This window comes from Photinus pyralis, unplaced genomic scaffold, assembly GCF_008802855.1.
Source record: "Photinus pyralis isolate 1611_PpyrPB1 unplaced genomic scaffold, Ppyr1.3 Ppyr1.4_LG9, whole genome shotgun sequence".
In the NCBI taxonomy this organism is placed as follows: Eukaryota; Metazoa; Arthropoda; class Insecta; order Coleoptera; family Lampyridae; genus Photinus; species Photinus pyralis.
The window spans coordinates 11907145-11932001 of NW_022170878.1; the positions used below are offsets into that span (position 1 = coordinate 11907145).

Below are 24857 nucleotides of genomic sequence, written 5' to 3' on the forward strand. Positions count from 1 at the left end.
GGTTGTGATTTTGACGGTAGTGATTCGTTTAACCCGTGTAGGGGCGGGGTAGAATACTCCTACCGCAGCAGACACTGCGTGTCGTAAGAGGCGACTAAACAACTGCAAGTCTACCGGAAGCGTGGGTGGAATGCGGCTACGGATTGTCGATTTTGCTTTACTTTACCGATTTGTACCTTTAGTTGAATCCAGACGCAAGGGTTGGTTTGGATTCGAAATGTGGTCGGAGTCTCACCCTTACGCCACCAATTTCAGTCATTTTTTCCGTTTTTACTCTTCCGATGAAGTGTATGGGAGTTTGAAAAATGTTATTAGGTCCCCGTTGATAGACCTTCCAAAGTTCGCGTCGCTTTAAAACTTTTCCCTTTAGCTACCGCCAGTTTCCCCTTAAAATTTCATTATTATTAGAAGAGGGATTGAAAGTGCCGTTACTCACGATAATGATGGAGGTGGGATCTGTGAAATTCATGTATAGAATAATTTTTTGGTGTGCAAAATAGTCTTTTTCCTAAACCGATTTTTCGTCTGTCTCTTTAATTTGAAGCGTATTTGCGCCCCTTTTGATTTTTTCACAGCAACCATAAAAGCATCTAACAGCTTTACGTAGTGTTGTGGGTTGCGTACCGAAAAGAATTGAAATATCGAATAATATGCAGGGTGTTCTGTTAGAAAATGCAACTTTGGTGTGCCACGCCGTAACCTTATAACCATCCTGTATAAATAAAATTATGACTGCCTATTGAAGAACCTTCAAACTTTTGTGGAACACTTTCTTTGGTGTCTTATATATTTTCTTCTCGATAACCGAAAAACAATTGAACTTAGGTACATTACGATTCTTCTTTGCTCAAACATTGAGAAAAGAATTGAAAAACCCAATAAAATACAGGGCGTTCTATTAAAAACATGCAACTTTTTTTTGATATCTTGTATATTTTCCTCTATAGGCGATCGTTTTCTTACTTATAATAATATACAGTGTTATTGATTAAAGAGTAGACATAGGGATTCACGTGTATTGGTTTTCTCTATGTCCACTTTTAAATGACTTCTGAAGGGCGCCTAATTTTATGCCACAAAAATAACTTCTTCAGACAAATAAAGATCTGGCTGTCATATAATTTGAATATAGTGGCTTTGGCTCCTGTATTTTTATTATGGTTCGTGTGCGATGTATTCAACTGATGAAAAGGTTGATATTGTCAATTGACATAGTGCCGGTAACAGCTTAAGGTTTATTTGTTTCAAGAAGTTATTTTGGTTGCATAAAATTAGGCGCCCTTTAGATGAGATTTTGTCATTTAAAAGTAGACACAGGGAAAAACAATGCACGTAAAATCCCTATGTCTACTTCTTAATAAATATCCCTGTTTAAGAATAATATTCATATTATATAAGATTATCGAACCGTTCGTCCGTTCGTCCATACGAGGTCTTAACCCTCCTACACTTTCCAATATGTTTAGTTTGTTCTTTTTGAATTCGGTAGCTTCTAGCTCTGGCACCTGAGCCAAGAAAAATCTTCACGATAAACGCATGTGCAGATTGCGCAATGCTAACTTTTTTATTTATTAAGATAATTTTTTTAACCATACCGTTGCTTCTAGTAAAGACAAACATATCGCATAAATTCGATGACAACTTTCTTATTTACGGAGATATTTTTTTGTATTTTAACTAGAGACGCTTCCATCAAAGGCAAACATATGCATTATTGTAAAAATCAGATGTGATCGTGCAATGTCAACTTCCTTCGTTCCGTTGTTTCGTTGAATGTACCCTTAATTTGAGTAACTGACTGAATGCGCGTTTAGTGTGTTAAGAGGGGACAAATATGTACGCTTGATGTACATACGTACAGTTGTGTACAAATCTATAACATACAACGTACGTACAGGGTACGTCTGTAATTTTGGTCAACTTCACTGTAATCGTAATGCAAACGCAAAGGAATATCCATCCGCGCACGGTTATTACTTATTAGTTATACAGTCACGCGGTTCTTCAATCGAAAATTGACTGATCCACACGGCTACTTCTCAAATAACACAAGGACGTACATTGCAAATACATAGTACGTACAGCCATGGATTTACGGAGGTACACTTATGGTTTATGTACATACGTACATTGCACGTACAATGGTACGTTATTTTTGCACCACTGACATACTAGGTACGTACTTTGCCGTACGTACTATGTACGGGAGCAAGAGTAATTAGTACATTATACATACATAACAGTATGTCTAATGTACCTACGGCGGAATACGTATCTAGCTTGTACAAAGTAGTGTAAAAATAACGTACCATGTACGTACTATGTATTTTGTATTTGCAATGTACGTAATTGTGTTATTTGGGATATTGTTGTTAATGTTAGCTTATTTAGAAAACTGTGAATCAGAGGCGGCCCTTCCGCTTCAAATGTTATAAATCTGGCAGTCCTTTCGAGCGAGTCCTTCTGAAATGCATTTTTTTCCAAAATTATGTGGAATTGATGTCGAAGAACAACTGTCTGGTCGCGCTGTACTTTCCCCTTGGGAACAAAATATAAAAAAACAAAAGAGCGTTAAACGTTTATTATCAGTGCTATCTAGCCACAATGTTTACAATATAGCAGGAATACCAATTAAAACAGTATCTTCAACTTATTTGTTTAATTATATCAATGATTACGAGTATCATTACTCTCTGACCCTTTAACGCTCGCAAAATATTCTCCAATTTCTTTTATAAGGCAGTTGCGTAAATTAATTGCGATCTCCCCGGTCACTTCCTCATCTTCGGTTCTACACTTGTCAAATACCTTCTCGGCAACATCTATCGGTGTCGGCCTTTCAGCAATATGTTTTATAACGGCATCCCTCACATATTTGCCGTCTTTAATAAGATTCTGCCTTTGATACATGCACAACATTAGGGCGTGCAAGCGGGAATCGCTTCGGACGACGATATCGTTCTCGTCGAAAACTCCCTCGAGGTCGGAAATTTCCACCTTGTTCTCCTCCCGGCAACGTTGCGCATGTTCGTTATCAAAATATTCCGAGAGGACGTGGGTCGCCTAAACGGAAAGATCAAGAAATGCTCACTTACATCACTGGTAACTAACCTGGAGCAAAACGCACAGGAGTGTTATACGCCATAGAACTGCTGACATGTTGCCCGTCTTGATACTTTCCAACCAATAAAGTATACTCTAATTGGAGACCAGTCAGTTGCAAGTTTGAACTTTAACCTACTACTGGTCTCGTTACGGAGAAGTACGCTTATCACCATGATTCTACCAGGAATTGTTATCAACAAAACAATAAGGGTTTGGGAAAAGTTCAATAAAATACAAAAACTTGTTTATACAACCTCAGTTAACAATAACATTTTTTTTATTTGAGACAGGAAACTTTGAAGCTCGAGGTATATTGACGCCTTTTTGAGTTAAAGTTTATAGGATCAGTATTCTATATAATCTAGTTTTTTGGAAATGGCTTGGGAGTTACTGTAGGAAACGAAGGTTCTATGGATGTGTTTAAATTCACAACTAATGCTATCTTTTGTTGGGTTCCACCACAAGATCTATATAAATAAAAATAAATATTCGTAATAAATAAAAATTAATGATTGCATGTATGCCCGCGAAGGTTTTCATATAAATAAATCGGTGTAAAGTTCGGAGAGTGTGCGAGGTGAGGCGGCGCAGCCGCTGAAACCGAGCGTATGTCCCATCCAAGAAAACGATATTTCCCAAAGGCGATACGAAGTGCGCTGGGTCTGCTGGAAAAACATAAAGTACACACAGTATATGTGGAAATAGCATTTCTGATTGTTTTCCCTCCTTTGATGATCTAAAAACTTTCTCTCAGAAGTGAAAGTTTACCTTGGTACCAACATGACAATTTTCAATACGACAATGAGGTATCAGAGATTGATTCGATGGGAGAGTGATAGGGATTGTAAAGTTTATCTTATTACGACTTATGTTTTTACCGTTCAAATGCCATGAGGGTTCATTTTTGTTCTAAGAGGTCGTAGGACTTTGTCTTGTAAATTAGAAAAAGGTTCCTGTTGTATCATTCTGACAGCACACTTTTCTGCATCTTGAATCTTAGGTACTTCTAAATATTTGAATTTTACAATAATTTAGTGTTACCGTTTCCAACTGTAACTTCTGATCCATGCCATCAAGTTAAGTATTTGTTGATATTAAAAAACATCTATAATTAATGCCAGTGAAGAATAATGTACAGGGTGAGGCAACGATTGCGCGGAGTAACTTAATGCCTTGAAGATAAGATTTTTTGATAGAGTGCTTTTGTATTATAGTATGGTTGAATATTCTCCACATTTTAAAAATATTTAATTATACAGGGTGCACCCAAAAACTAGGGCGCCCAAATGGTACATTTTTTTAATAGAACCCCCTGTATTTGAGTGCATTTTTGAATTCTACGTGTAATTGTACGTCTTTTTTATTATATGGATAATATCCGAAAAGCTTTAAAGATAATTCGATTTGTAAGAAAAATTGGGCATTTGCAAGCGTCAGTATATTGTCAAAATTATTACTTAAATTTTGATTCCAGGTTTTATCTTTTATCCTGGGTTAAGTAAAAGTCAAATAAATACATCTACTATAAAACATTAAAAAAATAGCTTACAGGGTGTTTTTTTCTAGATCCAAGGTTACAAAACTTCATATTAAAAAATCTCACTTTTTTTAAATGGAACACCCTAAGTATTTTTCTGTCATCTTTTAGCTCCTCCAAAAACCCTAAACTTTTTATAATAATGACCTATACCTATCTCTGATAGTTTTCGAAATATCTTGGTTTTCCTGGTTTTTATATTCTAATCTTAAATAAGTTATACAGTGTGTCCCCAGATGGACTGAACAAGAGGGAAAAAATTTTAACTTTACGCAAAAATGTCATTCTTTATAAAAATTTTTGCTTGCCTCAAAACCACCTATTCTGAAATAAAAATCTAGATATTTCTTTTAGCACCTGAGAAAATTACAGAAAACGCAAAATCTACAGCGGAAATTTTTCTAAGTTGCATGTTCTTGATTAAATCAGACTATCATTGTATCTTCCATGGCAACCTGATAAGTAAATCAAGTTAAAAAAGACACCTTAGAGCTTAAGAAAAAGAATGACATTTTTGCGTAAAGTTAAAATTAAAAAATTTTTCCCTCTTGTTCAGTTCATCCTGGGACACACTGTATGTAATTTACATAATAGTGAGGTGGCCATGCAAAAAAATTCAATTTTTATCTGCCTCGTTCAAATCTAAAATCATATTTATTAATTCATCTTTCTAATAATTCATTTAAGTCTATAAAAACTGGAGAATAAATTTGATAGTAAAAACCTAAATAAATATCTTGATTTTTCTACTTTTTATATTTTAATCTGAAATAAGTTCTAATTTACATAATAACGAGGTGAATATGAAAAAAATTAAACTAAATATCACTGACTGGATGACATTGGGAGTTAAATTAAATTTGCTTTGTAATCAAATGTTTTTACTTATTCTCTAGTTCTTGGACTTAAAATAAATTGTTTGAAAAATAAATTAATCGATAGGATTTGCCTTTTGGACGAGATAGATAAAAATTTTTTGCATGTTCACCTTACTATTATGTAAATTACATATAACTTATTTAAGATCAGAATATAAAAACCAGGAAAACCAAGATGTTTCTAAAACTAGCAGAGATATTATTATCAAAAGTTGAAGGTTTTTGGAGAAGCTAAAAGATGACAGAAAAATACACAGGGTGTTCCATTAAAAGAAAGTGAGATATTTTAGTATGAAGTTTTGTAGCTTTGGATCTAGAAAAAAACACCCTGTAAGCTATTTTTTTAATGTTTTATAGTAGATGTATTTATTTGACTTTTACTTAACCCAGGATAAAAGATATAAAACCTGGAAATTTAAGTAATAATTTTGACAATATACGGACGCTTGCAAATTCCCAATTTTTCTTAAACATCGAATTATCTTTAAAACTAGCTTTTCGGATATTAACCATATAATAAAAAAAGACGTACAATTACACGTAAAATTTAAAAATGCATTCAAATACAGGGGGTTCTATTTAAAAAAATGTACCATTTTGGCGCCCAACTTTGTGAGCGCACCTTGTATAATTCCAAATATTTTTAAAATTTGGAGAATATTCAACCATATCATAATACAAAAGCACTCTATCGAAACATCTTATCTTCAAGACATTAAGTTACTCCGCGCAATCGTTGACTCACCCTGTACGTATATGAACCGTAAGTGTACGTGAACTGTACATACGTCGGGAAATCCAGCGCTGTACGTACCGTGTATTTGCAATGTACGTACTTATGTTATTTGGGTTGGTCGGCTCTTGGCTATCGGTTTATCGATCTATCGCATGGCTGTTGGTTGATGCTCTTCCGGGATGATGGCTTTACATAACTAATTCGATTGGTCAGATCTGGATTTGAAATCAAGTTCCGACGTCTGCGATGTTACAGGTGTCTTCAAGTACGTGCGCAATCTCGTACGGGAAGCTCTCTGGTTTTCTAGAGATGATCTCGTTACACATCCCCCTCGATTCATTGGCTTTCAGTAGCCGTTAGATCAACATGCGGCCTCAAAATTGCCGTACTAGCAGTATGTTGCTCCTTGTTCAACCGAAGAGTGAAACTAGCAATCGATTCTCTCTCTCTCTCTCTCTAAGTAGATCTTTTTGAAAGTGCAGTAAATTCCACATTTATCTACTTCTGCAGAGTTTTCAACGACATATAGATTTGGATTCTACAATCAAACTTTTTTCTTTTAAATTTGGGCTTTAATATTGAAATTGTTGTAATGGATTATCGGAGTAAAAAGATAGCGTATATACCACAGGACTAAAGTTGGTTCTCATCTCTCGGGTGCTTGTTGCCCTCAACACCATTTCGGGGAACAAACAAGAGTTTTAAAGACTACAAGAAAATGTGGAAATATCCAAAGGTTCCATAGAAAAATCCTTGCTTATAGGAAATTTATGAATCATCCTATATCAAGGCAAATCCACTTTATTTTTGGTTGAAGTACAAATGCAAATATATTGGTTAAAACGTCCTAGTTTGCCAGTAGGTAGTACAATCAACTAAATCTGAATTTAGTCAAAGCTTGCGAATCTCATCGATGACACAGTTCGCAAAATTAACAACCCTCTCCCCGTCTTCAGCACCCTTAACGTATACGCACAAGTCGTAGACCTTTGCGGCTTCCGCAGCATGATTTCTGGCGTTGGGATTGTAAAACGGCACAACCTTCGCGGCAAGATAATCAACCGACGGTTCCTTAACGAATTTGCCATCTTTCAGCATGTTCAACCTCGTAAACATACACTTCTTGTGGGAGCGAGCGATCGGATTGTGAAGAATGTAGTAAGCATCGTCCATAACATTGTTTAGGTCACTTTCGGTATGGTTTAACTCTTTCAGGCATTTGTTAATGTTGTCTTCCATAAAATGCTTAGGAAATTCCACCGCTGAAACCTAAAATTAGGAAACTTTGAAAATTGGTTTTCAATTTTTGGCAACCTACCTTAAAGAAGGCACTGATAACGGTTAGATACCAATGCGAAACGTGCATGTTGATCTATGACCTATTTGTACGAATTTGTTGTAGATTATTACCAACCCTTTGATGCCATTTGACACTCTATTACAATAATGCTTCTGTGAATGATTTATTTCTCTTTACTTACTTGACTTAGTCTTCAAACACAGGGAGGTAAATGTTAGAAATAATTCCAGCTAATAGTAGTAATCCCTTCGCGTTAATTCTCAAAATGTTACTTTTTTTACCTTTGCATTATTCTAGTGAAAAAACAAAATATGCTGATGGTTCAAAAGATCTTTAAAATAGTTTTCCGCACAACAAACTGTGGTCTTATTTCATTAGTAGTTTATCATAACGTCAAAAGAGTTTGAACGTCCAAATCATGTAGGGTCACGTTAGATCAAATAACAAGTGATAGGAAAATAACATTTAGTGAAATCAATTCGCTTTTACCAGATACCGGAATCTCGTTTTTTGGCAGTCTTTAATTAAAATTACCTTTTTGGCTAAATTGGAAAAGCACAGAATCATTTGTGGAGTCGGTTTGTGCTTTCGCAATTGTATTACACGTTTTTTTGAAACAAATCATGTTAATTCTAAGAGTAGGTACATTGGGACCTTCTATGGAAATAAGCCTTTAAACTTATGCACAAAACTTAAAAATTGGCGCACTAGTGAAACAGGCGGAAAGCCCGAGACTGCAGTTTCATGTATTTTTTTTATTCAGAACACCGACGCAGTTTTGGAATAATTCTGAAATTCTGGAATCAGAGAACATTTTTTCCTTATCTAGATCAATAACGTACTATCAACAGCCTAAAATTTCTATAATTAATGCGACATATAAATTATTAACGTTAATGCGACATGCACACATTCATATTGATTATGAAATCATTAACAAGTTCATTTTATGGAAATTTTTTGGTATACCAAAAATACATCAATTATGTTCTACTGTTTTTCGTTCCAATTATAATCCAATTAGTGCATATTTAAGCGTATACTTCGCAACTTATGAGTGCATATGTGCTAGCATATTTTGACATTTTATGGTGCATGGAAATCCGTTTTCTAATTCCGACCGATGTTGGATACCAAACGACCATTTTGGTATCCTTTGATATTCTTTAAATGTTTGCATTGTAATATCCTGACTATACGTAAATTAAGCTTATTTTACAAAGAGGTTATTGTTTTATTGTTGTTGAATCTTTTTCCTCTTCCTCTTCTTTCTAGTATGTGCCCATGTGCTGGATATACAGGGTCATTTTGTATATTGACAACGCGTCGCGCGTTTATAATAAGAGAGAAAAAACTTTCCATAAAAAGGTTGTGGGGTTTATCATAAATGTGAAGTAAAATAACAAATATAAATATCGCAAAGTTTGTAAAAAATGCAAATTTGATAAATGTTTAATGAAACATTCCCCCTTTATATATTTTTGAAAAATTGAATAGATCTTCTCTTCATTTCAAAAATATACACGGTGTCCATTTTTCGAGTGTCTCTATGGGGATCTCGCTTATCTTAAGAGATAGACATTTGGTTAAATGAGGGCAAAGTTGCGAATTTTCGTGTTGAATAATAATCTGAAAAGAAATTTAAAATATCTTCAATAGTTTTGAAAATATCGCAAAAAAAACAACATTTCTGATTTTCGTTTTTAATTTTTTCATAGTAAACTAATCGTTCTAGACATTTCTAATTAACACATTATTCAGACACTTTTTAATGGAGATTTCGAATATGGCATCCCGTTTTTAAGATGACGGAGAAACAGGTGGCAACTTTAATTTTTCTTATGGGCGCCGTTTTGGATTTTGACATTTTGAGATTACGTCTTTTTTTCTCTTTACAACGATATATCACACATAGTGGTTCAGTAACACATTTTTCCTAAAATCACAATTTTAATTTTCTGCGAAGAGTGCTTTGGAAAAGCAAAACGTTCTTTTGTTGTGAACAAAAGGTTAACTTATTTCAAGTAGTGTAATTTACGTTTGTGCTAGATTTATTGCGTAAATATTATTTCTTCTTAAGTATTTTGTTCTAATTTGAATTATAATTTTCTTGCAAAACGAAGGTTCAATTATATTCAGATGAAAATCTCAACTCAACTAGTTCCCTGCCAACGCTCTAACCAGACAGATGGATCAAACTGTCATACTTTTGTTCACGATAAAAGAACGTTTTGTTTTTCCAAAGCACTCTTCCCGAAAAATTAAAAAGTGTCTGAATAATGTTTTTTTGCGATATTTTCAAAACTACTAAAGATATTTTTAATTTCTTTTCAGATTATTATTCAGCACGAAAATTCGCAACTTTGGCCCCATTTAACCAACTCTCTATCTCTTCAGGTAAGCGAGATCCCCACTCGAAAAATGGACACCGTGTATAATATGTCGGTGGTTATTTTATTCAAAATAGCACACAAAACAAACTCGTGTGTATACACTGGCAAACCAGTTCTGCAGGAAAATGAAAAAAAATCGAAATTGACACTTGGTGAGTGCCGACGAAAGTGACTACTTCTTTCTCTAAAAGACTCCTTCGCGTCATTCTTTTTTCCTGTGATGTATTATAGAAAACAAGATACGAAGAATCGCATTTTCTTAATAACCCCAAGATACTTACTTTATCTGACAAGCTACCCATGCAACATGGCGTCCCTCAAGGATCTATACTAGGCCCTATCTTGTTCTTAATCTATATTAATGACCTTCCATTGGCATTATCTTCTAAAATTAACTGCATTCTTTACGCCGATGATGCTACACTGGTTGCAGTTGATCGAGATATAAATATTGCTATATTCGTGAAGTACAGAACAATATTAAACATGTGACTGAATGGTGTCTCTCTAATAGATTAAAACTGAACGAAAGCAAAACTAATATTCTGCCGGTAACACTTAAAGCAAATACCGCCATTTGTGGACTCTCAGGTGCATCCTTTCTTGGATGTTTTCTTGATTCAAAATTAAATTTCCATCTTCACTGTGACGAGGTTTCAAAGAAAATCAATAAATCTATATATTTACTTAAGCGATTAAGGAATAATACTTCGGTTAAAGTCATGTGTTCGGCTTACTATGCACTAATTCAAAGCAATTTATCATATGCAATATTGACTTGGGGACATACTGCACCTTGGAAAGATATATTTCGACTCCAATGGAAGGCCGTTCGAATCATAGCCAATTTGCAGTTCAGGGATGATTGCCGTAAATCATTTACTGAACTTAAAATCCTGACGTTTCCATGCCTCTACATTCTGGAGGCATTGTGTTACATTAAAAAACATATTGCTTTGGCGAAGCCGTAATCAGAAGTGCATTCTTATAATACCCGGTTAAAAAATCATCTTCGATTGTCGTTTTGTAGGTTAGCCAAATCACAGAATGGCATAACATTCCAGTCGCAGTCATTGTATAACCGGTTACCCGCAGATATAAAGCATTTACCGTTGAATACCTTTAAATCTAAAGTAAAGCAAACTCTTTTACAGTATTCTTTTTACTCCTTTGAAGAATTTGAGGAGTTTTGTGATAATTGGGTGTAACTTTGTTGAAGTTTATGTTTGTTAGTTTCGTTTGTCTGACTGTTTTTTTTACGTGTTATATACATTTTTTTACCATGACAAGTGTAAGTGTACCATCACAACAGCACAATAAATATTATTATTATTATTAATACCATATATAAAACATAAGCATTTCCAATGCTAAAACTCTACAAGCAAATAGACAAGTAAACTGGCCCGTGCGGGTTTATTGTGTCATTAATTACACATTTGTAAATTAAGTGTTATTAGGTATACTCGTATGTAATTGAAAATTGTTTATTTACTGTTAAGTTTTGTTTTGCAAACTTCATCAGAACTTCCTGTTATTGACGAGTGAAAAAATGGTATTTTCTAAGTGCTGTGACTGGCGGGTCAAAAAGTTATACAGTCCAAAAACAGATCTCGATGGATCGTTGGGAATTCAGTTGTATCGTATGTTTTATCCTAAAAACTGCATGAGTTCTGCGGCCCGGGACCGGGAACGCAAAATAATTTTTTTCGGATCCAGCTCGAATTTTCTCGCGAGGGGCTGGTGTTACTTTCCCAACTGCAGCCGTCGATAAGTGCTACAAAAACAAAATTTATTTTTCATGTCGAATATTTCTTGATTTTAGGTAGCGCTAAAAGATAGCCATTTGTGGCCGACTTAGCGAAACAAAAGGCGCGTTAGGTCACCGCTAGGTATGGCCGAAATGGCAAAATACGCGACGCGACGATTTCGACAGCAAGNCTAGTAGCCCAATCTTGGAACTGTTTGAAATTATGGATTCTACAGGCCACATTTTATAAGAAAAATTTTTTTCCGGGTCCAGATGGGACAATTTTGTCTTCGAGGCTCAAAAAAACGCAGTGTATAACCTTCCTTTTTTTACCAAAAATCGACTGCACCAAAATTTCTCGGGAAAACACTTTTTCTTATTAATTTTGGTGCGTAGAATCCAAAACAATTCGTACTTTTTTGATCAGACTTCTCAATCAAAAGTTATAGACTAGAAACCAATTTCGAAAGAAAATTCAAAGAGCTGTAACTTTTGAACTAGTAGCCCAATCTTGGAACTGTTTGAAATTATGGATTCTACAGGCCACATTCTATAAGAAAATTTTTTCTCCGGGTCGATCTGAGACAATTTCTTTTTTCGGGCCTCAAAAAAGGGCAGTGTATAACCTTCCTTTTTTACCAAAAATCGACTACACCAAAATTTCTCGGGAAAACACTTTTTCTTATTAATTTTGGTGCGTAGAATCCGAAACAATTCGTACTTTTTCGATCAGACTTCTCAATCAAAAGTTATAGACTAGAAACCAATTTCGAAAGAAAATTCAAAGGGCTGTAACTTTTGAACTAGTAGCCCAACCTTGGAACTGTTTGAAATGATTACTTTTACTCCCCTTAAATTTGTATATAACAATAGAAATATAAAAAAAGCTAACCCCATACAAAGTATAACTTGATTTTTAAGTAGTATTAAGCCTTTTATCTAGTATACTATTTTAAATTTTTAATGTATTTGAGTGACAAGTATTTGAATACTTTTTACTGTATTCGAATACTTTTCAAAGTAAGATAATGAAATACTTTTCAAAGTATTCGAATACTTTTTAAAGTATTCGAATACCTTTGATAGTATTAGAATACTTTTGAAAGTATTCGAATACATTCTAAAGTATTTGAATACTTATTTTTTAAAGTATTTGAATACTTTTCAATGTATCTGTATCTAGTATTCGCTTGTGCTGGACGTAAAAGTATTTAGTATTCAAATACCTTTGATTTGTGTAAAGTATTTACTATTTAGTATTCAAATACTTTTTGAAAGTATTCTGCCCAGCTCTGGTCTATACCTTCATAAATAAATTCTTTTCACGGAGTGGAGCTTTTTGTTTATTAAGTCTCTTAGTGTACAATGGAAAATGTGCTTAAGAAATTATTATTGTTTTATTTAACACTGTAGTCTTGAGTCATTTTGATCGTGTTCTTGTTCAACACTATAATAGCGCGAGTTCATAACAAATAGGTTGCTAACATACCTGCCATTCTTGTCCTTATATTAATTCCCATCCAGTCTTTACATCTCACTAACACATATTTGCAACTTTAGATCATGCACACACGAAATAAAAATCATTACTTTCACTGTCAAAATTAGACAAACAAATTCATTAATAACTCGCAGAATAACACTCCTGATTTTAGAAAAATGAGCTGTATTTGCAATAGCACCTTACTATCTTCATCGCCGTAATTCACAGAAAATGAGACGCTAACGTTTGTAACGTCGGTAATACATAATCCCATGTATATACTTAGCACATCCAAAATGTATATTTATAGAATATCCATACTGAACATAAAATACATATGCCTATCCTATAATGAATACACATAATATATACATATGATGGACAGGATATTCCGTGTACATTATGGATTTAAAATGTATATACATAAGAAATCGAATGCTATGTGGGATATTCCATGGCCTAGTATATAATATACATTTTCAAGATTGGATAACGGTTTTCGCTATTTATCTCATTTTTTTCTTATCAAACATACTGATAACTACATATTTTTTAATTAGAAAAAATATAAATATAAATATTAATTTAATTTAATTTCAATTAAAAAATATAAAAATACCTCCTTACTAAGAGACTATTTCCACGTCACTTTTATTCTTTCTACTTTTTTGATATTCCCACATTCCTTAAAAAGCAAAAACTTTTTATTGCGTTTTTGGACTTTGCGCTGTTGCCACGTCCGTGCAAGTCATATGTCAAAATTGACATCAGCAATCTAGACAGCTTTGAAAAGTAACTCCGAGAACTGCAAACCATAGGGAAAATCACTAAACGGACGGGCGGACTAATGTTTTATAAAATACTCCATTCAATATTCCATAAGATGGTGCGCAAACTTGAACTATAGTCAAGATTCGGCCCTAGATAAGTTATAGATGGGCACAATTATTGTTTTAAGATTTATCAAACAGTCTAGGGGAGAAGACACTTAACCATAATTGGTATTGATCGAACATGATTGCCCCTATTCCATGAATCCACCCCATGCTAACTCCGGAAAACCAAAACCATCAAGGATTGTATTTCTTTACCAACCGTGCACCTATATACCCTATAACCCGTTTCGGGTTTAACCACAAGTTGTACAATGTCAGTGTAAACTTCAGTTTAAATTGTGGGTTAAAGGATTTGATTGGCTAAGTTGACCAATCCTGTTTCTGTCAGTTAAAGTTTAAAGTAAAAACAACCGGGCCTAACTAGTATAATATGCACCTAGTGATCCAATTTATTTGGTTACAGTTTACAATGTAACAACTTGTGTATGAGTCATTATTTTCGGAGCTCCGCATTAACGCAGTTAATAAAGTTGACTATCCTCTCTCCATCTTTTCCACCTTCGACGTGTTCGCACCGGTCGTACGCCTTTCCGGCTTCCACGGCGGGATCGTGGACGTTGGGCTTGTAAAACGGAACAACCTTCGTAGCAATATAATTTACAGTCGCTTCTCTTACGAATTCCCCATCCTTCACCAAATTCATCCCCTCGAAGATACACTTCTTGTAGGAGCGAGCGGTCGGATTCTGATAGACGTCAAAGCTCTCGTCCATAATGTTATTGAGATCACTTTTATCCATTTTTAATTTCTTCGTGCATGCGATACTGTGTTCGTCGTGAAATTGTTCAGGATATTCAACAGATGAAGCCTGAAATGATCTATGTATAGGTGAAATTTTTCATCGTCTACATATTTACCTGAAGAATGGCACAGACCAATAAGAAACACAAGAGTGCAACGCGCATTTTGTATGAGTATACCTACTAATTTTTGTATACAATTAAGTTTGGTAAACACGATAACCTACTTATATAGATGCGCTTTGTCTCATTTAGCTTATCATAATAATAACGAAACCATTAAATTGTATTGAATCTGTTCTATTTTTATTTCGATAATGGTTACTGAGTGAGTGAGAAATGATATAATTGTTGAAAATAAGAGTTGTGCAAACTATTATAATCATAATGAGAAGAAATTGAGCATAGTGCAAAGTCAACCGGTAAATAATACGCCGTATTCAATTGCTATATCTAAAATATATATGGTTATAAATAATTTACATTACTTATGATGCAATACATCATTTTTATTTGTTTCTATGTGTCTATGTTTGGCATAAAAAGTCATTCTTCTGAGAACAATTTTGATGCGGGAATGAGTTTCTTTCTTTTTGCATTCTAACACGATTTTTGGGGGAATTTTTAATCATGGATTGATATACATACTTGATTGATCGCGCAAAACAGTACAGCTTAGAGAACGGTACAATTAAAGGATTGCCCGTTATTAGCCTTGTTTATTAAATGAATAATCAATGATATTATTAATGAAACAATGGTAACATTTTGAAACAGATCTATTAATTATGTAATACACACAAACACAACACTAAGAATTTTTGATATATCGCATTTCCCGCGATGTGTTGAGTCTTGGGCGAAAGAATTTATAATGAATTCACCTTTTTTTATTGTACTACAATCTATATCGAATGTCCATCTATCAAAATGTTTATTTAAGAACTTTGAACGGTATACTAACTTAACTGGAACATTCGTAAGGCTTACAAACGTATACACATGGTCGAGAAAGGGGCGCGAGAAATGGACAGACTATATGGATATTTATAAATTTGTACCGACACCTCAGAATTTTCAGCAGCATTTATATCTATTCCCGATACATTTCGAAGAGAATTTATAACACTGCTGTTTTCTCCAATGGTAACATTAGATGGTCTTATGGATACTGTCCTGTTTGATATTCGTCAGGTTTCCTGATTAACGGAAGGCAACCCTGCCACTTCCATTTTTAGCGCATTTTTGCTCATTTATTTGTAAAAAAGTAGCTTGTAATCTCACTTGGCTGGCTGGCTGGCAGTAAATGCGAGCCCATAGAAGTACGCTTGTAAAAAGGCGAGGAGTGTACATGTATAGCTATCGGGGCCGTGTAATTAACATCTTTAGGGACGGGGTTACAAAATGTGGGGTCGATGATATCTGGGCGCCATCCCCGAGCGGGTTATACTAACCTGAATATTTTTCAGTTCTTCTTCTACAGTTTTTCTCCGATTATTTTCAAATAGGTGTCGTCGAAAAGATCTAATTAACGCGCACAAGTCCTGCATGACGGATTGTTATTTCCTGGGTGCGAAATAAACCACCTTTTGCACGGCGCGGTTCGAGGGGTAGTCGACTTTGGGCGCCCAAAAGTTTCTTAGAGCTCGAATCGCGGTCTCTTTTTCCCGTGTCGCCAATAGAAGCTCGAGCTATGAGAAGTATCCAAAAATTGAGTACTATTTTGTACCGGGTTTTTAGCGAAATTCACCAAAAGCCGAATTGCGAGTAAACGGGACGTCGACAAAGCGAATGTGGTAGCCCCCGATAAGCTTTTACTGATGGTGGAGTGAAAACATCAAACTATAATTCGATGGTAGGCGTGGAGAGGGGTATAAGTCATTAAATGAGAAAGAGTAAATAAACAATATCGATTACATTAATTTTCACCTGCCTAATTAATTTTTAAGCTAAAATCAAATTTTATCAGATAGAATAAGTGTTTTTTAGATTATAAATTTTTATTACTAAAATAATGAAAAATAGACAATGTGAAGTAAACTTATATCTTTTGACACATTACAAAAACTGAATAACAAAACATATATCCCTATTCACTTTAACATATTTTCATATTTAAACTTTTAACTCGTCTTCCTCGTCGCTTTCTTCTTCAACTCGTATGTCTCAGGTAATAGATTGGCTATATATTATTTAGAAGGCAAAACCTTTTCAATGTAGGAAAGCAACTCTAATAAATTTTGCTTTTTTTCTACGCTGATAGGGAGTATCTGCGTTGTAGCATAACACCTGGGATCAACAAACGATTACAACTAAACAAATAAAATATTGCAACATGGAGGGGGGGCCTAACTAAACGTCCAAACTTTTGAATTTTGAATAATTCAATAACGATCAACCAAAAAACTTGAAAATGTAACTAAAAAACACAAACAAACGACCAACAAACGATTGCAATAAAAGTATTCTGAAAATTCCAAGAGTGGGGGGCTAACTTGACACAAGTGTACTTAGTTCTTAGGCCCGCCATTATAATACAACTAACACGAAGGTTACAGTAATTCTACACACTGTAGAACCGTCATCAGCTCGTAATACATTAATGCAAAATAAGCAAAATCGAAATGAGACATTGATATAATATTTTTACTCATTTGGGGTGTACGTTTTCAGTTTTCAATTTGGCAGAAGTGACGGTTTGCCGCCTTACATTCTACCTCAAATCCATTCGATCTCATATGACCGTCTACTCAGTCTAGTTAACAAAGCTTGACAAACCTGTGCAATAATCGAATCTTTTAGCAATAATTGCAGCTGTTCGTCAACACATTATACGAGTGGGGATAGGTACTACCAAATTAAAACTTGAATGATTTATGGCCGTAGCTTAACATCCATCACAACGATTATTGAGACAATGGTTGCCATGGATTTTAAGCTTCGTTTAAGCTAAGCTCCGCTTAAATTTGTCGGTGCAAACATTAGAGACTCAAAAATGGGGTTGGGTACGGCGAACTTTTCATCGTGCACCTAAACAGTCTGTATAAAAAATTCGACTGAGCTTTAGAAGTGATTTGTTAGTTTTTCCCTTTTCCTGTAATGTACTACAACTTGAAAGTAATTTAAAATCGAGCTCAAAATGAAAATTAGAGTGAACATAGTTTTCCTTGTCCATATTTCAGTTAAGTAATTAAGTGCTTTCACTACCAGGACCGCTATAATCTTGGGTTTATAGGAATAGAACTAGTTAGAGAAAGGGGAGTTCCCTCGTAAAACAAAATAACCTTATTCTTGATTGGTTTTACGAGCGAACTCCGCCTTCTTTTGCTCACTAATGCTATTCCCATTACCTCAAAAATAAAAGCCCTGCCAGTATCAATCCATTTTTCTTACACGTCAGCTTGGCATATCGTTTCCACCTTTCCCTTCCATTTCTTTCAACCCTGTATCTCCGTTCCGTACATCAACACACATTGAATACTTTCTTATTGAAACATTCTTGAACCCTCTCTCTCCAATTACATCTGTCTCATACCCACCACCCCCTTTTTTCTTTTACTTTTATTTGCGCATTTGCCCCATTGTTTCTTTGCATTTGGTACTCCAAATATTGAATTTATTTTACCTCTTTTATTCTTTCCTTACTCCATTCCTATTCTATCTCCCTTTTCTTCTCTCTCCCCTCCCCCCCTTAAATCTCATCATCTTTGACTGTTCTACAGTTAGCTCCATTCTTCCCATTATTTCTTTTATCTGCTCTATCTCTGTTGCTATGATCACGGCGTCGTCCGCGTATACCAGACACCATATCTTTCTTCTTCTCACTCCACCTTGCCCCTGTCTTAAAACTTTTTCCATGTCGCTTATGTGGCGATTAAATAGTGTTGGGCTAAGCATCCCTCTCTTATAATCCTTTACATATCCCAAACAGTTCAGATTCCTTCCATCCTATTCTTACCCTCATTCCTGTCTCTCTCTATATATATTTCTTTTATTCTGTCCTTTGTTCCTGGTCAAATGCTGCCTTTAAGTCCATGAAACACACGAACACCTTTCTTTTTTCCAATTCCTTTTCCACAAATCTGTATGGTATCCAGTTCATCGTTTCCTTCCCTTTTCTGAAGTCAATTTGTATTGCCTTCAATATCCTCTTCTTTTACATTTTTCTTTTTAGTTTTTCGTTTTATTCTATACGCTGTTGTCATTATAGTATATTCCCCTATGATTTCGCATACACTATTTGTTCCCTCTTCTGAAGATCGGCAACTTCCCTGAGTTCCCTTTTATTTCTTCTCCTTGTTCCTATATTCTCCCTCTATTCAGATCCACGGTGTCTTTTTTATTCCTTTCAAAATTTTTTCATCTACAACTGTGTAATCAATTACCAATCCCCCTCTTCCACTCATATATCGGGTGATCAAAAAGAACTGCAGACAGTTTAAATTGGGCACTTTAAGTTTTTAACGTTTTTTACTTAAGCAATTGGCAAACATGTTTAGAAGGCAGTTTATTTATGTATTAGTGATTAAATTGATCCACCACTGCTTTTACATAAATGACATTTGGTATGTTACCAACTTTATAAATGTTTCGATATACGGGAAATTCAAACTGTCCGCACTACTTTTCGATCACCCGTCGATGCACGTCCCAATCTACCTCCATATTTCCAATTATAGTTCTCCAACCTTTCTTTCTGGTAATTCCCATAACACTGCTCAGTGCTCCCTCTTTGTTGTACTCTTTACCTCTTGTGTTCCTCTTGTCTTTTCGATCCCCATTTTCCTTTAATTCCTACCATATTATTCTAATTTATTTGTTAAGTCCTTCATTCCTACTCTGTTGTATTATCGTTACTACTTTCATTTTCTTTCCCTCTACTTTCACTCGTCTTGCCTGTATTCCTTCCTCCTCCTTCGATTGCCCCCCCTCCCCATTCCCTTATCCCTTTTTCTACCACCGTTTTTGTCTCTTCTTCTGTTGAATGTATCTGTATCCCTCCCCCTCTCTTTCCTCTCTCCATCTTCTCTTTTGCTGTCACTTTCTTCCTCCAAGCCCCCTCTATGTTCTCATTAATCCTTTTTCTTTGGTACTCCATCTGTATTCTTCATCTTCTACAATTAGTTTCCTATATCCCCATCTAACTTTCTTGCTCTTACTTCTTTGCCGTTCCGCAACCTCTCTTAATTTCTCTTTGCACGCGGTTTCTTTCTTTATATTATTTTCAACTCGTCATCTATGCATATCCCGCTGTCGTTTATCCTTGCATTTCCCCCCACAACCTCCCCCTTCTTTTGATGATGACTACCTTACTTCAAATATTCTGGCCTCTTTTATATTCACCTTTACGTGTAAGTTTTCTTTTAATCATTTTAATCGTTATCTCCTTCTCTTGTCCTTTTTCCATCACTCCTCCCTTTGTAGTGTTGTTTTTTATTTTTTATGTTTCTTTTGTTTCATTTTCTTCTTCGAGTTTTTTTATTCCTTTTCTCTCCAATATAATTCTTTATTGTTAATTCAATTATTACAATGGAAACGAACGGTCAGCTGAATTTAACAGATGGTGATGCAACTGACACATTTTATTTATTTATTTATACCTTATGACATATTTGGATTGAAATTAAAATGTGTGATTCCGCAGCTATTCAGGGTGTCCCGTGACTCGATGGACACCATATTCCTCGCTCAATTTTAAGTCGAAATTTCCTTATACACTTTGTCTAAAAGTTAATAGTTAAGAAGTGAAGGGCAAAATTGTTTTGCCATATTGTTAGGTGACAGTGTTATAATTTTAAATTCAACAAGGAAACCTTCGCTGATATTCCCTCACTGCCGCTCTTGAATTTCCGTTACAGCATCTTGAAACTTTGTTGCCCTCGCGCTGTAAATAAAATGAATATCCGCATATTCTTGATCTGAAAACGTAGCCATATCAATTTAATATTAAAATTACAACGTCAAAGAATAAACCATAAGAATATGACAAAACAATTATACGGCCCACTAGATTGATTTATTGTTAAAATTTGCCCATAAGTTTTAGAAAAAGTGTATAAGGGAATTTCGACTTAAAATTAAGCAAGGAATGTGGTGTTGAGCTATGTCCATTGAGTCACGAGACACCCTGTATACTTACACTTGTCAACGTTTCGAGTATTCATCTATATTAATGTTTGTGATTTTGAACACCCGCTAACGTGCTTATCTGCTTAACATCTGGCCCATTTGCTACTCGAGCTTTTCAAGGAGGGCTTCCCTTCTACCCCAAAAAACTGCCCCCAGAGCAGTCTAAAAAGAACATAACATCATACAATATCGTATCGATCAACTTTAATAAAATCAGTCTGCTTGATTTACAAATGGTTAATCGAAATATAACACGTAATTACTTTTGTAGTTCTGATATCATACAGTTAGAGAAATGAACAAGTCTTTCTCCTGTGTCTCCATCGTTAACATTTTTGCATACCTCAAATGCCCTTTCAGCCACTTCCCTAGGGTTCTGAGCTTCGGGTTTGAAAAACGGTACGGTTACATTGGTGTTGAAGTCGACGACCGTTTCCGTAACAAATTCGCCATTTTTGAAAAGACCCTCTTCTTTAAAGTAACACCTCGCTAGAGAACGTGTCACTGGACCGTCGACGATGTGATGATTCTCGTCCATAACCTTTTCCATGTCATCTTTCTCAATTCCCAACTCTTTTACGCAGTGGATGATGTGTTCGTTTTGAAATTGCTTTGGAAGCGGTGCCGCCTAAAATGTGGAAAATATTAATCCTGGCGGTTTCCAAATGTTGCATCGAACATGAAGTATCACAGGCAAAAGCGCAAGGCACCAAATTGGGATACCCATTTTAGTTCGTTAATGTAGTTTTACAAGCACCATTCGGCGCTTATTTATACATTCAGATTAGCCTTCAACCTTATTTTGATAATTTTTATCTTCGGATTGAGGCCGAGGGCCATTCTCGAGAAAAACAAGAATATAATAATAATCATTGTGTTTTTGTTTCCTCGACATGTTAATTTTCCATACCTTAGTTGCCCCACACATAAGTTATTTACTCTATGGTTGCACTGAGCATGTGGAAGAGAGAAAACCGTGAAACCTCTCTCAGCTAGATTTATTTATGAACCACAATTGGTCCAACGCATTGTGGTCCCCTCTCCCCTTACCCAGGTCTCTTATAGGTAGTTGACTTGTTGATACTCCCATCAAGATTTATGGTTGCGACCTTTAAAGTAGAACTCAATGGTTAAAAATGGGATTCAGTAAACAAATTCGACCGGGGTGTTCCCTCGGGACGATTTTTGCATAACCAGTTTATAGGCAATCGGCTTGGATTTCGTCATAAAATGGTTTTTATTACAGGGAACGAGGAATCACTTGAGGTCAGTGTGTGCCTTCTATAAATAGGGATTATCAGAGAAGAACGTGTATAAATATGTGCAGTTCACCATCACTGACAATATTGTAAAAGTGACAAAACAAACATAATGTACGCGGCCGTTCGATTTCTCACCATCCTCTGCGCTGTCCACCAGGTTGGTTACGATACTTAGGTACCTCTTTACAGTACTCTCCTATCCTTAGGTCTTCTCGAATGAGGAGCGCAACTACTGGGGCGATCCGATCAGCGTCGAATGCATTGAGGAGGTTCATTTTGACAAAACTATCCTACCGACGGTGATGGACAAGGACTTTTACATTGTCAGTACCGATCCCTCCGTTTTTGAGTTGTTTCGTTGCATGTTCGAGAAGCTAAAAATGGTTCAGGATGGCAAATTCGTCAAGGACGAAATCGTACGGTACGTTGAGAAGGGACCCGTACGTTTCCTCAAGCCTAACGCCGATAATCCGAATAAGATCGCGCTAGAGGCCTACGAGGGTTGCAAGAGTTTGGAGGGTGACGGAATTGGGCAACAGGCAGTTAATATGCGTAATTGCATCATACGGGAGATCTACAAGTATAAGTAACTTCACTCCTTCCTAAAATTAAAGACACAGAAAAGTATTCAACCTTACGGAACACGGTAGGTAACGTGAAATGGTCATAGGGCACACTTCAATATTGCATCTTGCATTATTATTAATCATTATCAATATTGTTATTATGGTATGCAGAAAGTGCAAAACAAATAAATTGTATGTTATTTTCAATGCAAGGGTTTAATATCTCCTTCCATTTCCTATTTCCTAATAGCATAGCTCTTGTATTTTTTTCGAAAGAAAAAAAATTCCCCTTATGTGAAGGTTTTGTCGGTCTGTCGGTCTGTTTCTCGTCTAACTCGAGAACGAAAAGAGACCGCGATATCAAATCTTCGCCAATCTATTTCTACGAGTTCAAGGGTCAGGGCCATATTGCATATGAGCCGGATTAAAAGTCTGATGATCTCGGAATGCGAGCCGAACCGAAAATCCTATGCGATTCTTCCTGTCAATTCGCATGTACTATACAATAACTTTTGTATTTTTATTTCTTTCATAGGTTATGTTTAAATAATCTATACTAACTCTGCAACTGCCCTCTAAAAATAAAACCCAATCAAAACCAAAAATAAATAAATAAACAGTTGGTGGAATTAACGATCGTCTTTTCTGGGTCATTTGAATTCTATAGGGCATTGTATTTTTATGGGCTCTGGAAAACGGAGCGAGATTAATTCGTAGGTAACAGAGTAAACGTTATACTAATTAGGGCTCATGTAACCACCTTTGGTTACGAAAAATTATGCAGCGATGAGGCTAGAAGCACAATTCCCATATGTGGTTTTTTAAGGGCAGCCTGGTTTTACTTTTACTCATGGAGTACCTCCAATAAGATTGGCTCTTAAAGAAAAATTGTTAACTTAATTAGTAGATGTCCTATGAAAAACGACGTTAATTATTTTAATAAAGAATGAGGAGATTAACCTGTGAAACCGAGTATAAGTAAATTATTATAACGTATTTCTTTTGGAACTTACAGAACAAAAATGGGGATTATTGTGTAATCAAAAAGAAGAAAAAACGTGGTCTTTCTGTAGTCGTGTTTCTGTTGCATAATATGAACAATATTGAGATTACTCCCAATATTATTTAGTGTAAGCACAGGGTGGTACACAGTCTCATGCACCGAATTTTAAAGACTTGGAAGCCCCGTGCTCACGTAGAGTGACTAAACGACTTTTGTGTCAATAGTAATTTATTCTACATTTTACGTTGTTTATATACAAAATTTTATACAACAATTGGCAAATTAATTGCAATCTGTTAATTGCAAATTGAAAACTAACCTAGTCAATGTTGTGTGCAAATTGTCCTCATTTACAAATAATGCAATGTAATTTTATTTCTTAATCCTACTTTCTTTCCCAATTAACTATTTCTCTAATATTTGGCCAGCGCCCTTTCCTGTTTAATGGTGATATTAAACACGGATCCTTTGTGGCCATCAAGGACGAACCAATTCAGCGTTCCAGTATATTTTTGTTACCATAAAGATCTATGAACAAAAGTTCAGAGTAGTTGTTTGCTGCCCGTGATACCAAAGAGGAAATTGAACTCAGAATTAAAAGCAATAGCACTTTATGGTAACTTATGGTAAAAATATACTGGTGTGCTGAATTAGTTCGTCCTTGATTGCGATTCCATTTATGTAAAAATTAAAGGTTCGAATCTTTAAGAAAATTCATCGTAAATTCGATTTGATTGAAGTAAAACGGAACATAGCTTAAATGTTGTCTGTTAACAACTGAAGCGACTTTATTTTTTTTCTGTTTACATTTTATTAACAAGAGACAAAGAGTGAGATCATGATTTTGGACTTTCTACCCGTTTGTCCGTCTGTATACATGATAACTCGCGAACGGTTTCGAATTTTCCAATTCTGTTTTCAGTAATAGGTAGACAATGGATGAAGGGACTAACTAATTAAATTTTGGTCATTTGGACTTTCTGTACGTTCGTCTATGTGCCTTAAAACTTCGCCCGCTTGTCTACATAATAACAGTTTCGAATTTTCCAATTCTGTTCTGGCGGATAACCGACCAACCT

The 24857-nt window shown here is 35.3% G+C and overlaps 5 protein-coding genes across 5 annotated transcripts; 1 reads left to right on the top strand and 4 right to left on the bottom strand.

The window, feature by feature from the left end:
- Positions 1-2644: 2644 nt before the first annotated feature.
- Positions 2645-3271, bottom strand: LOC116180641. The gene is made up of 2 exons (XM_031500731.1): positions 3112-3271; positions 2645-3063 (listed from the first exon to the last, which is right to left on the bottom strand). The coding sequence occupies exons 1-2, from the start codon at positions 3157-3159 to the stop codon at positions 2668-2670; spliced, it is 444 nt and encodes a 147-aa protein (XP_031356591.1). The 5' UTR covers positions 3160-3271; the 3' UTR covers positions 2645-2667.
- A 3760-nt stretch (positions 3272-7031) lies between these two features.
- Positions 7032-7922, bottom strand: LOC116181235. Its single transcript, XM_031501534.1, has 3 exons — positions 7738-7922; positions 7575-7691; positions 7032-7525 (listed from the first exon to the last, which is right to left on the bottom strand). The coding sequence occupies exons 2-3, from the start codon at positions 7620-7622 to the stop codon at positions 7148-7150; spliced, it is 426 nt and encodes a 141-aa protein (XP_031357394.1). The 5' UTR covers positions 7623-7691; positions 7738-7922; the 3' UTR covers positions 7032-7147.
- A 6505-nt stretch (positions 7923-14427) lies between these two features.
- Positions 14428-15087, bottom strand: LOC116180893. Its single transcript, XM_031501073.1, has 2 exons — positions 14936-15087; positions 14428-14886 (listed from the first exon to the last, which is right to left on the bottom strand). Exons 1-2 carry the CDS (start codon positions 14981-14983, stop codon positions 14512-14514), a joined length of 423 nt encoding a protein of 140 aa, XP_031356933.1. The 5' UTR covers positions 14984-15087; the 3' UTR covers positions 14428-14511.
- A 6047-nt stretch (positions 15088-21134) lies between these two features.
- On the bottom strand, positions 21135-21761 carry LOC116181176. The gene is made up of 2 exons (XM_031501453.1): positions 21627-21761; positions 21135-21575 (listed from the first exon to the last, which is right to left on the bottom strand). The coding sequence occupies exons 1-2, from the start codon at positions 21672-21674 to the stop codon at positions 21207-21209; spliced, it is 417 nt and encodes a 138-aa protein (XP_031357313.1). The 5' UTR covers positions 21675-21761; the 3' UTR covers positions 21135-21206.
- A 295-nt stretch (positions 21762-22056) lies between these two features.
- LOC116180954 lies at positions 22057-22982 on the top strand. Its single transcript, XM_031501149.1, has 2 exons — positions 22057-22366; positions 22416-22982. Exons 1-2 carry the CDS (start codon positions 22319-22321, stop codon positions 22797-22799), a joined length of 432 nt encoding a protein of 143 aa, XP_031357009.1. The 5' UTR covers positions 22057-22318; the 3' UTR covers positions 22800-22982.
- Positions 22983-24857: the final 1875 nt, after the last annotated feature.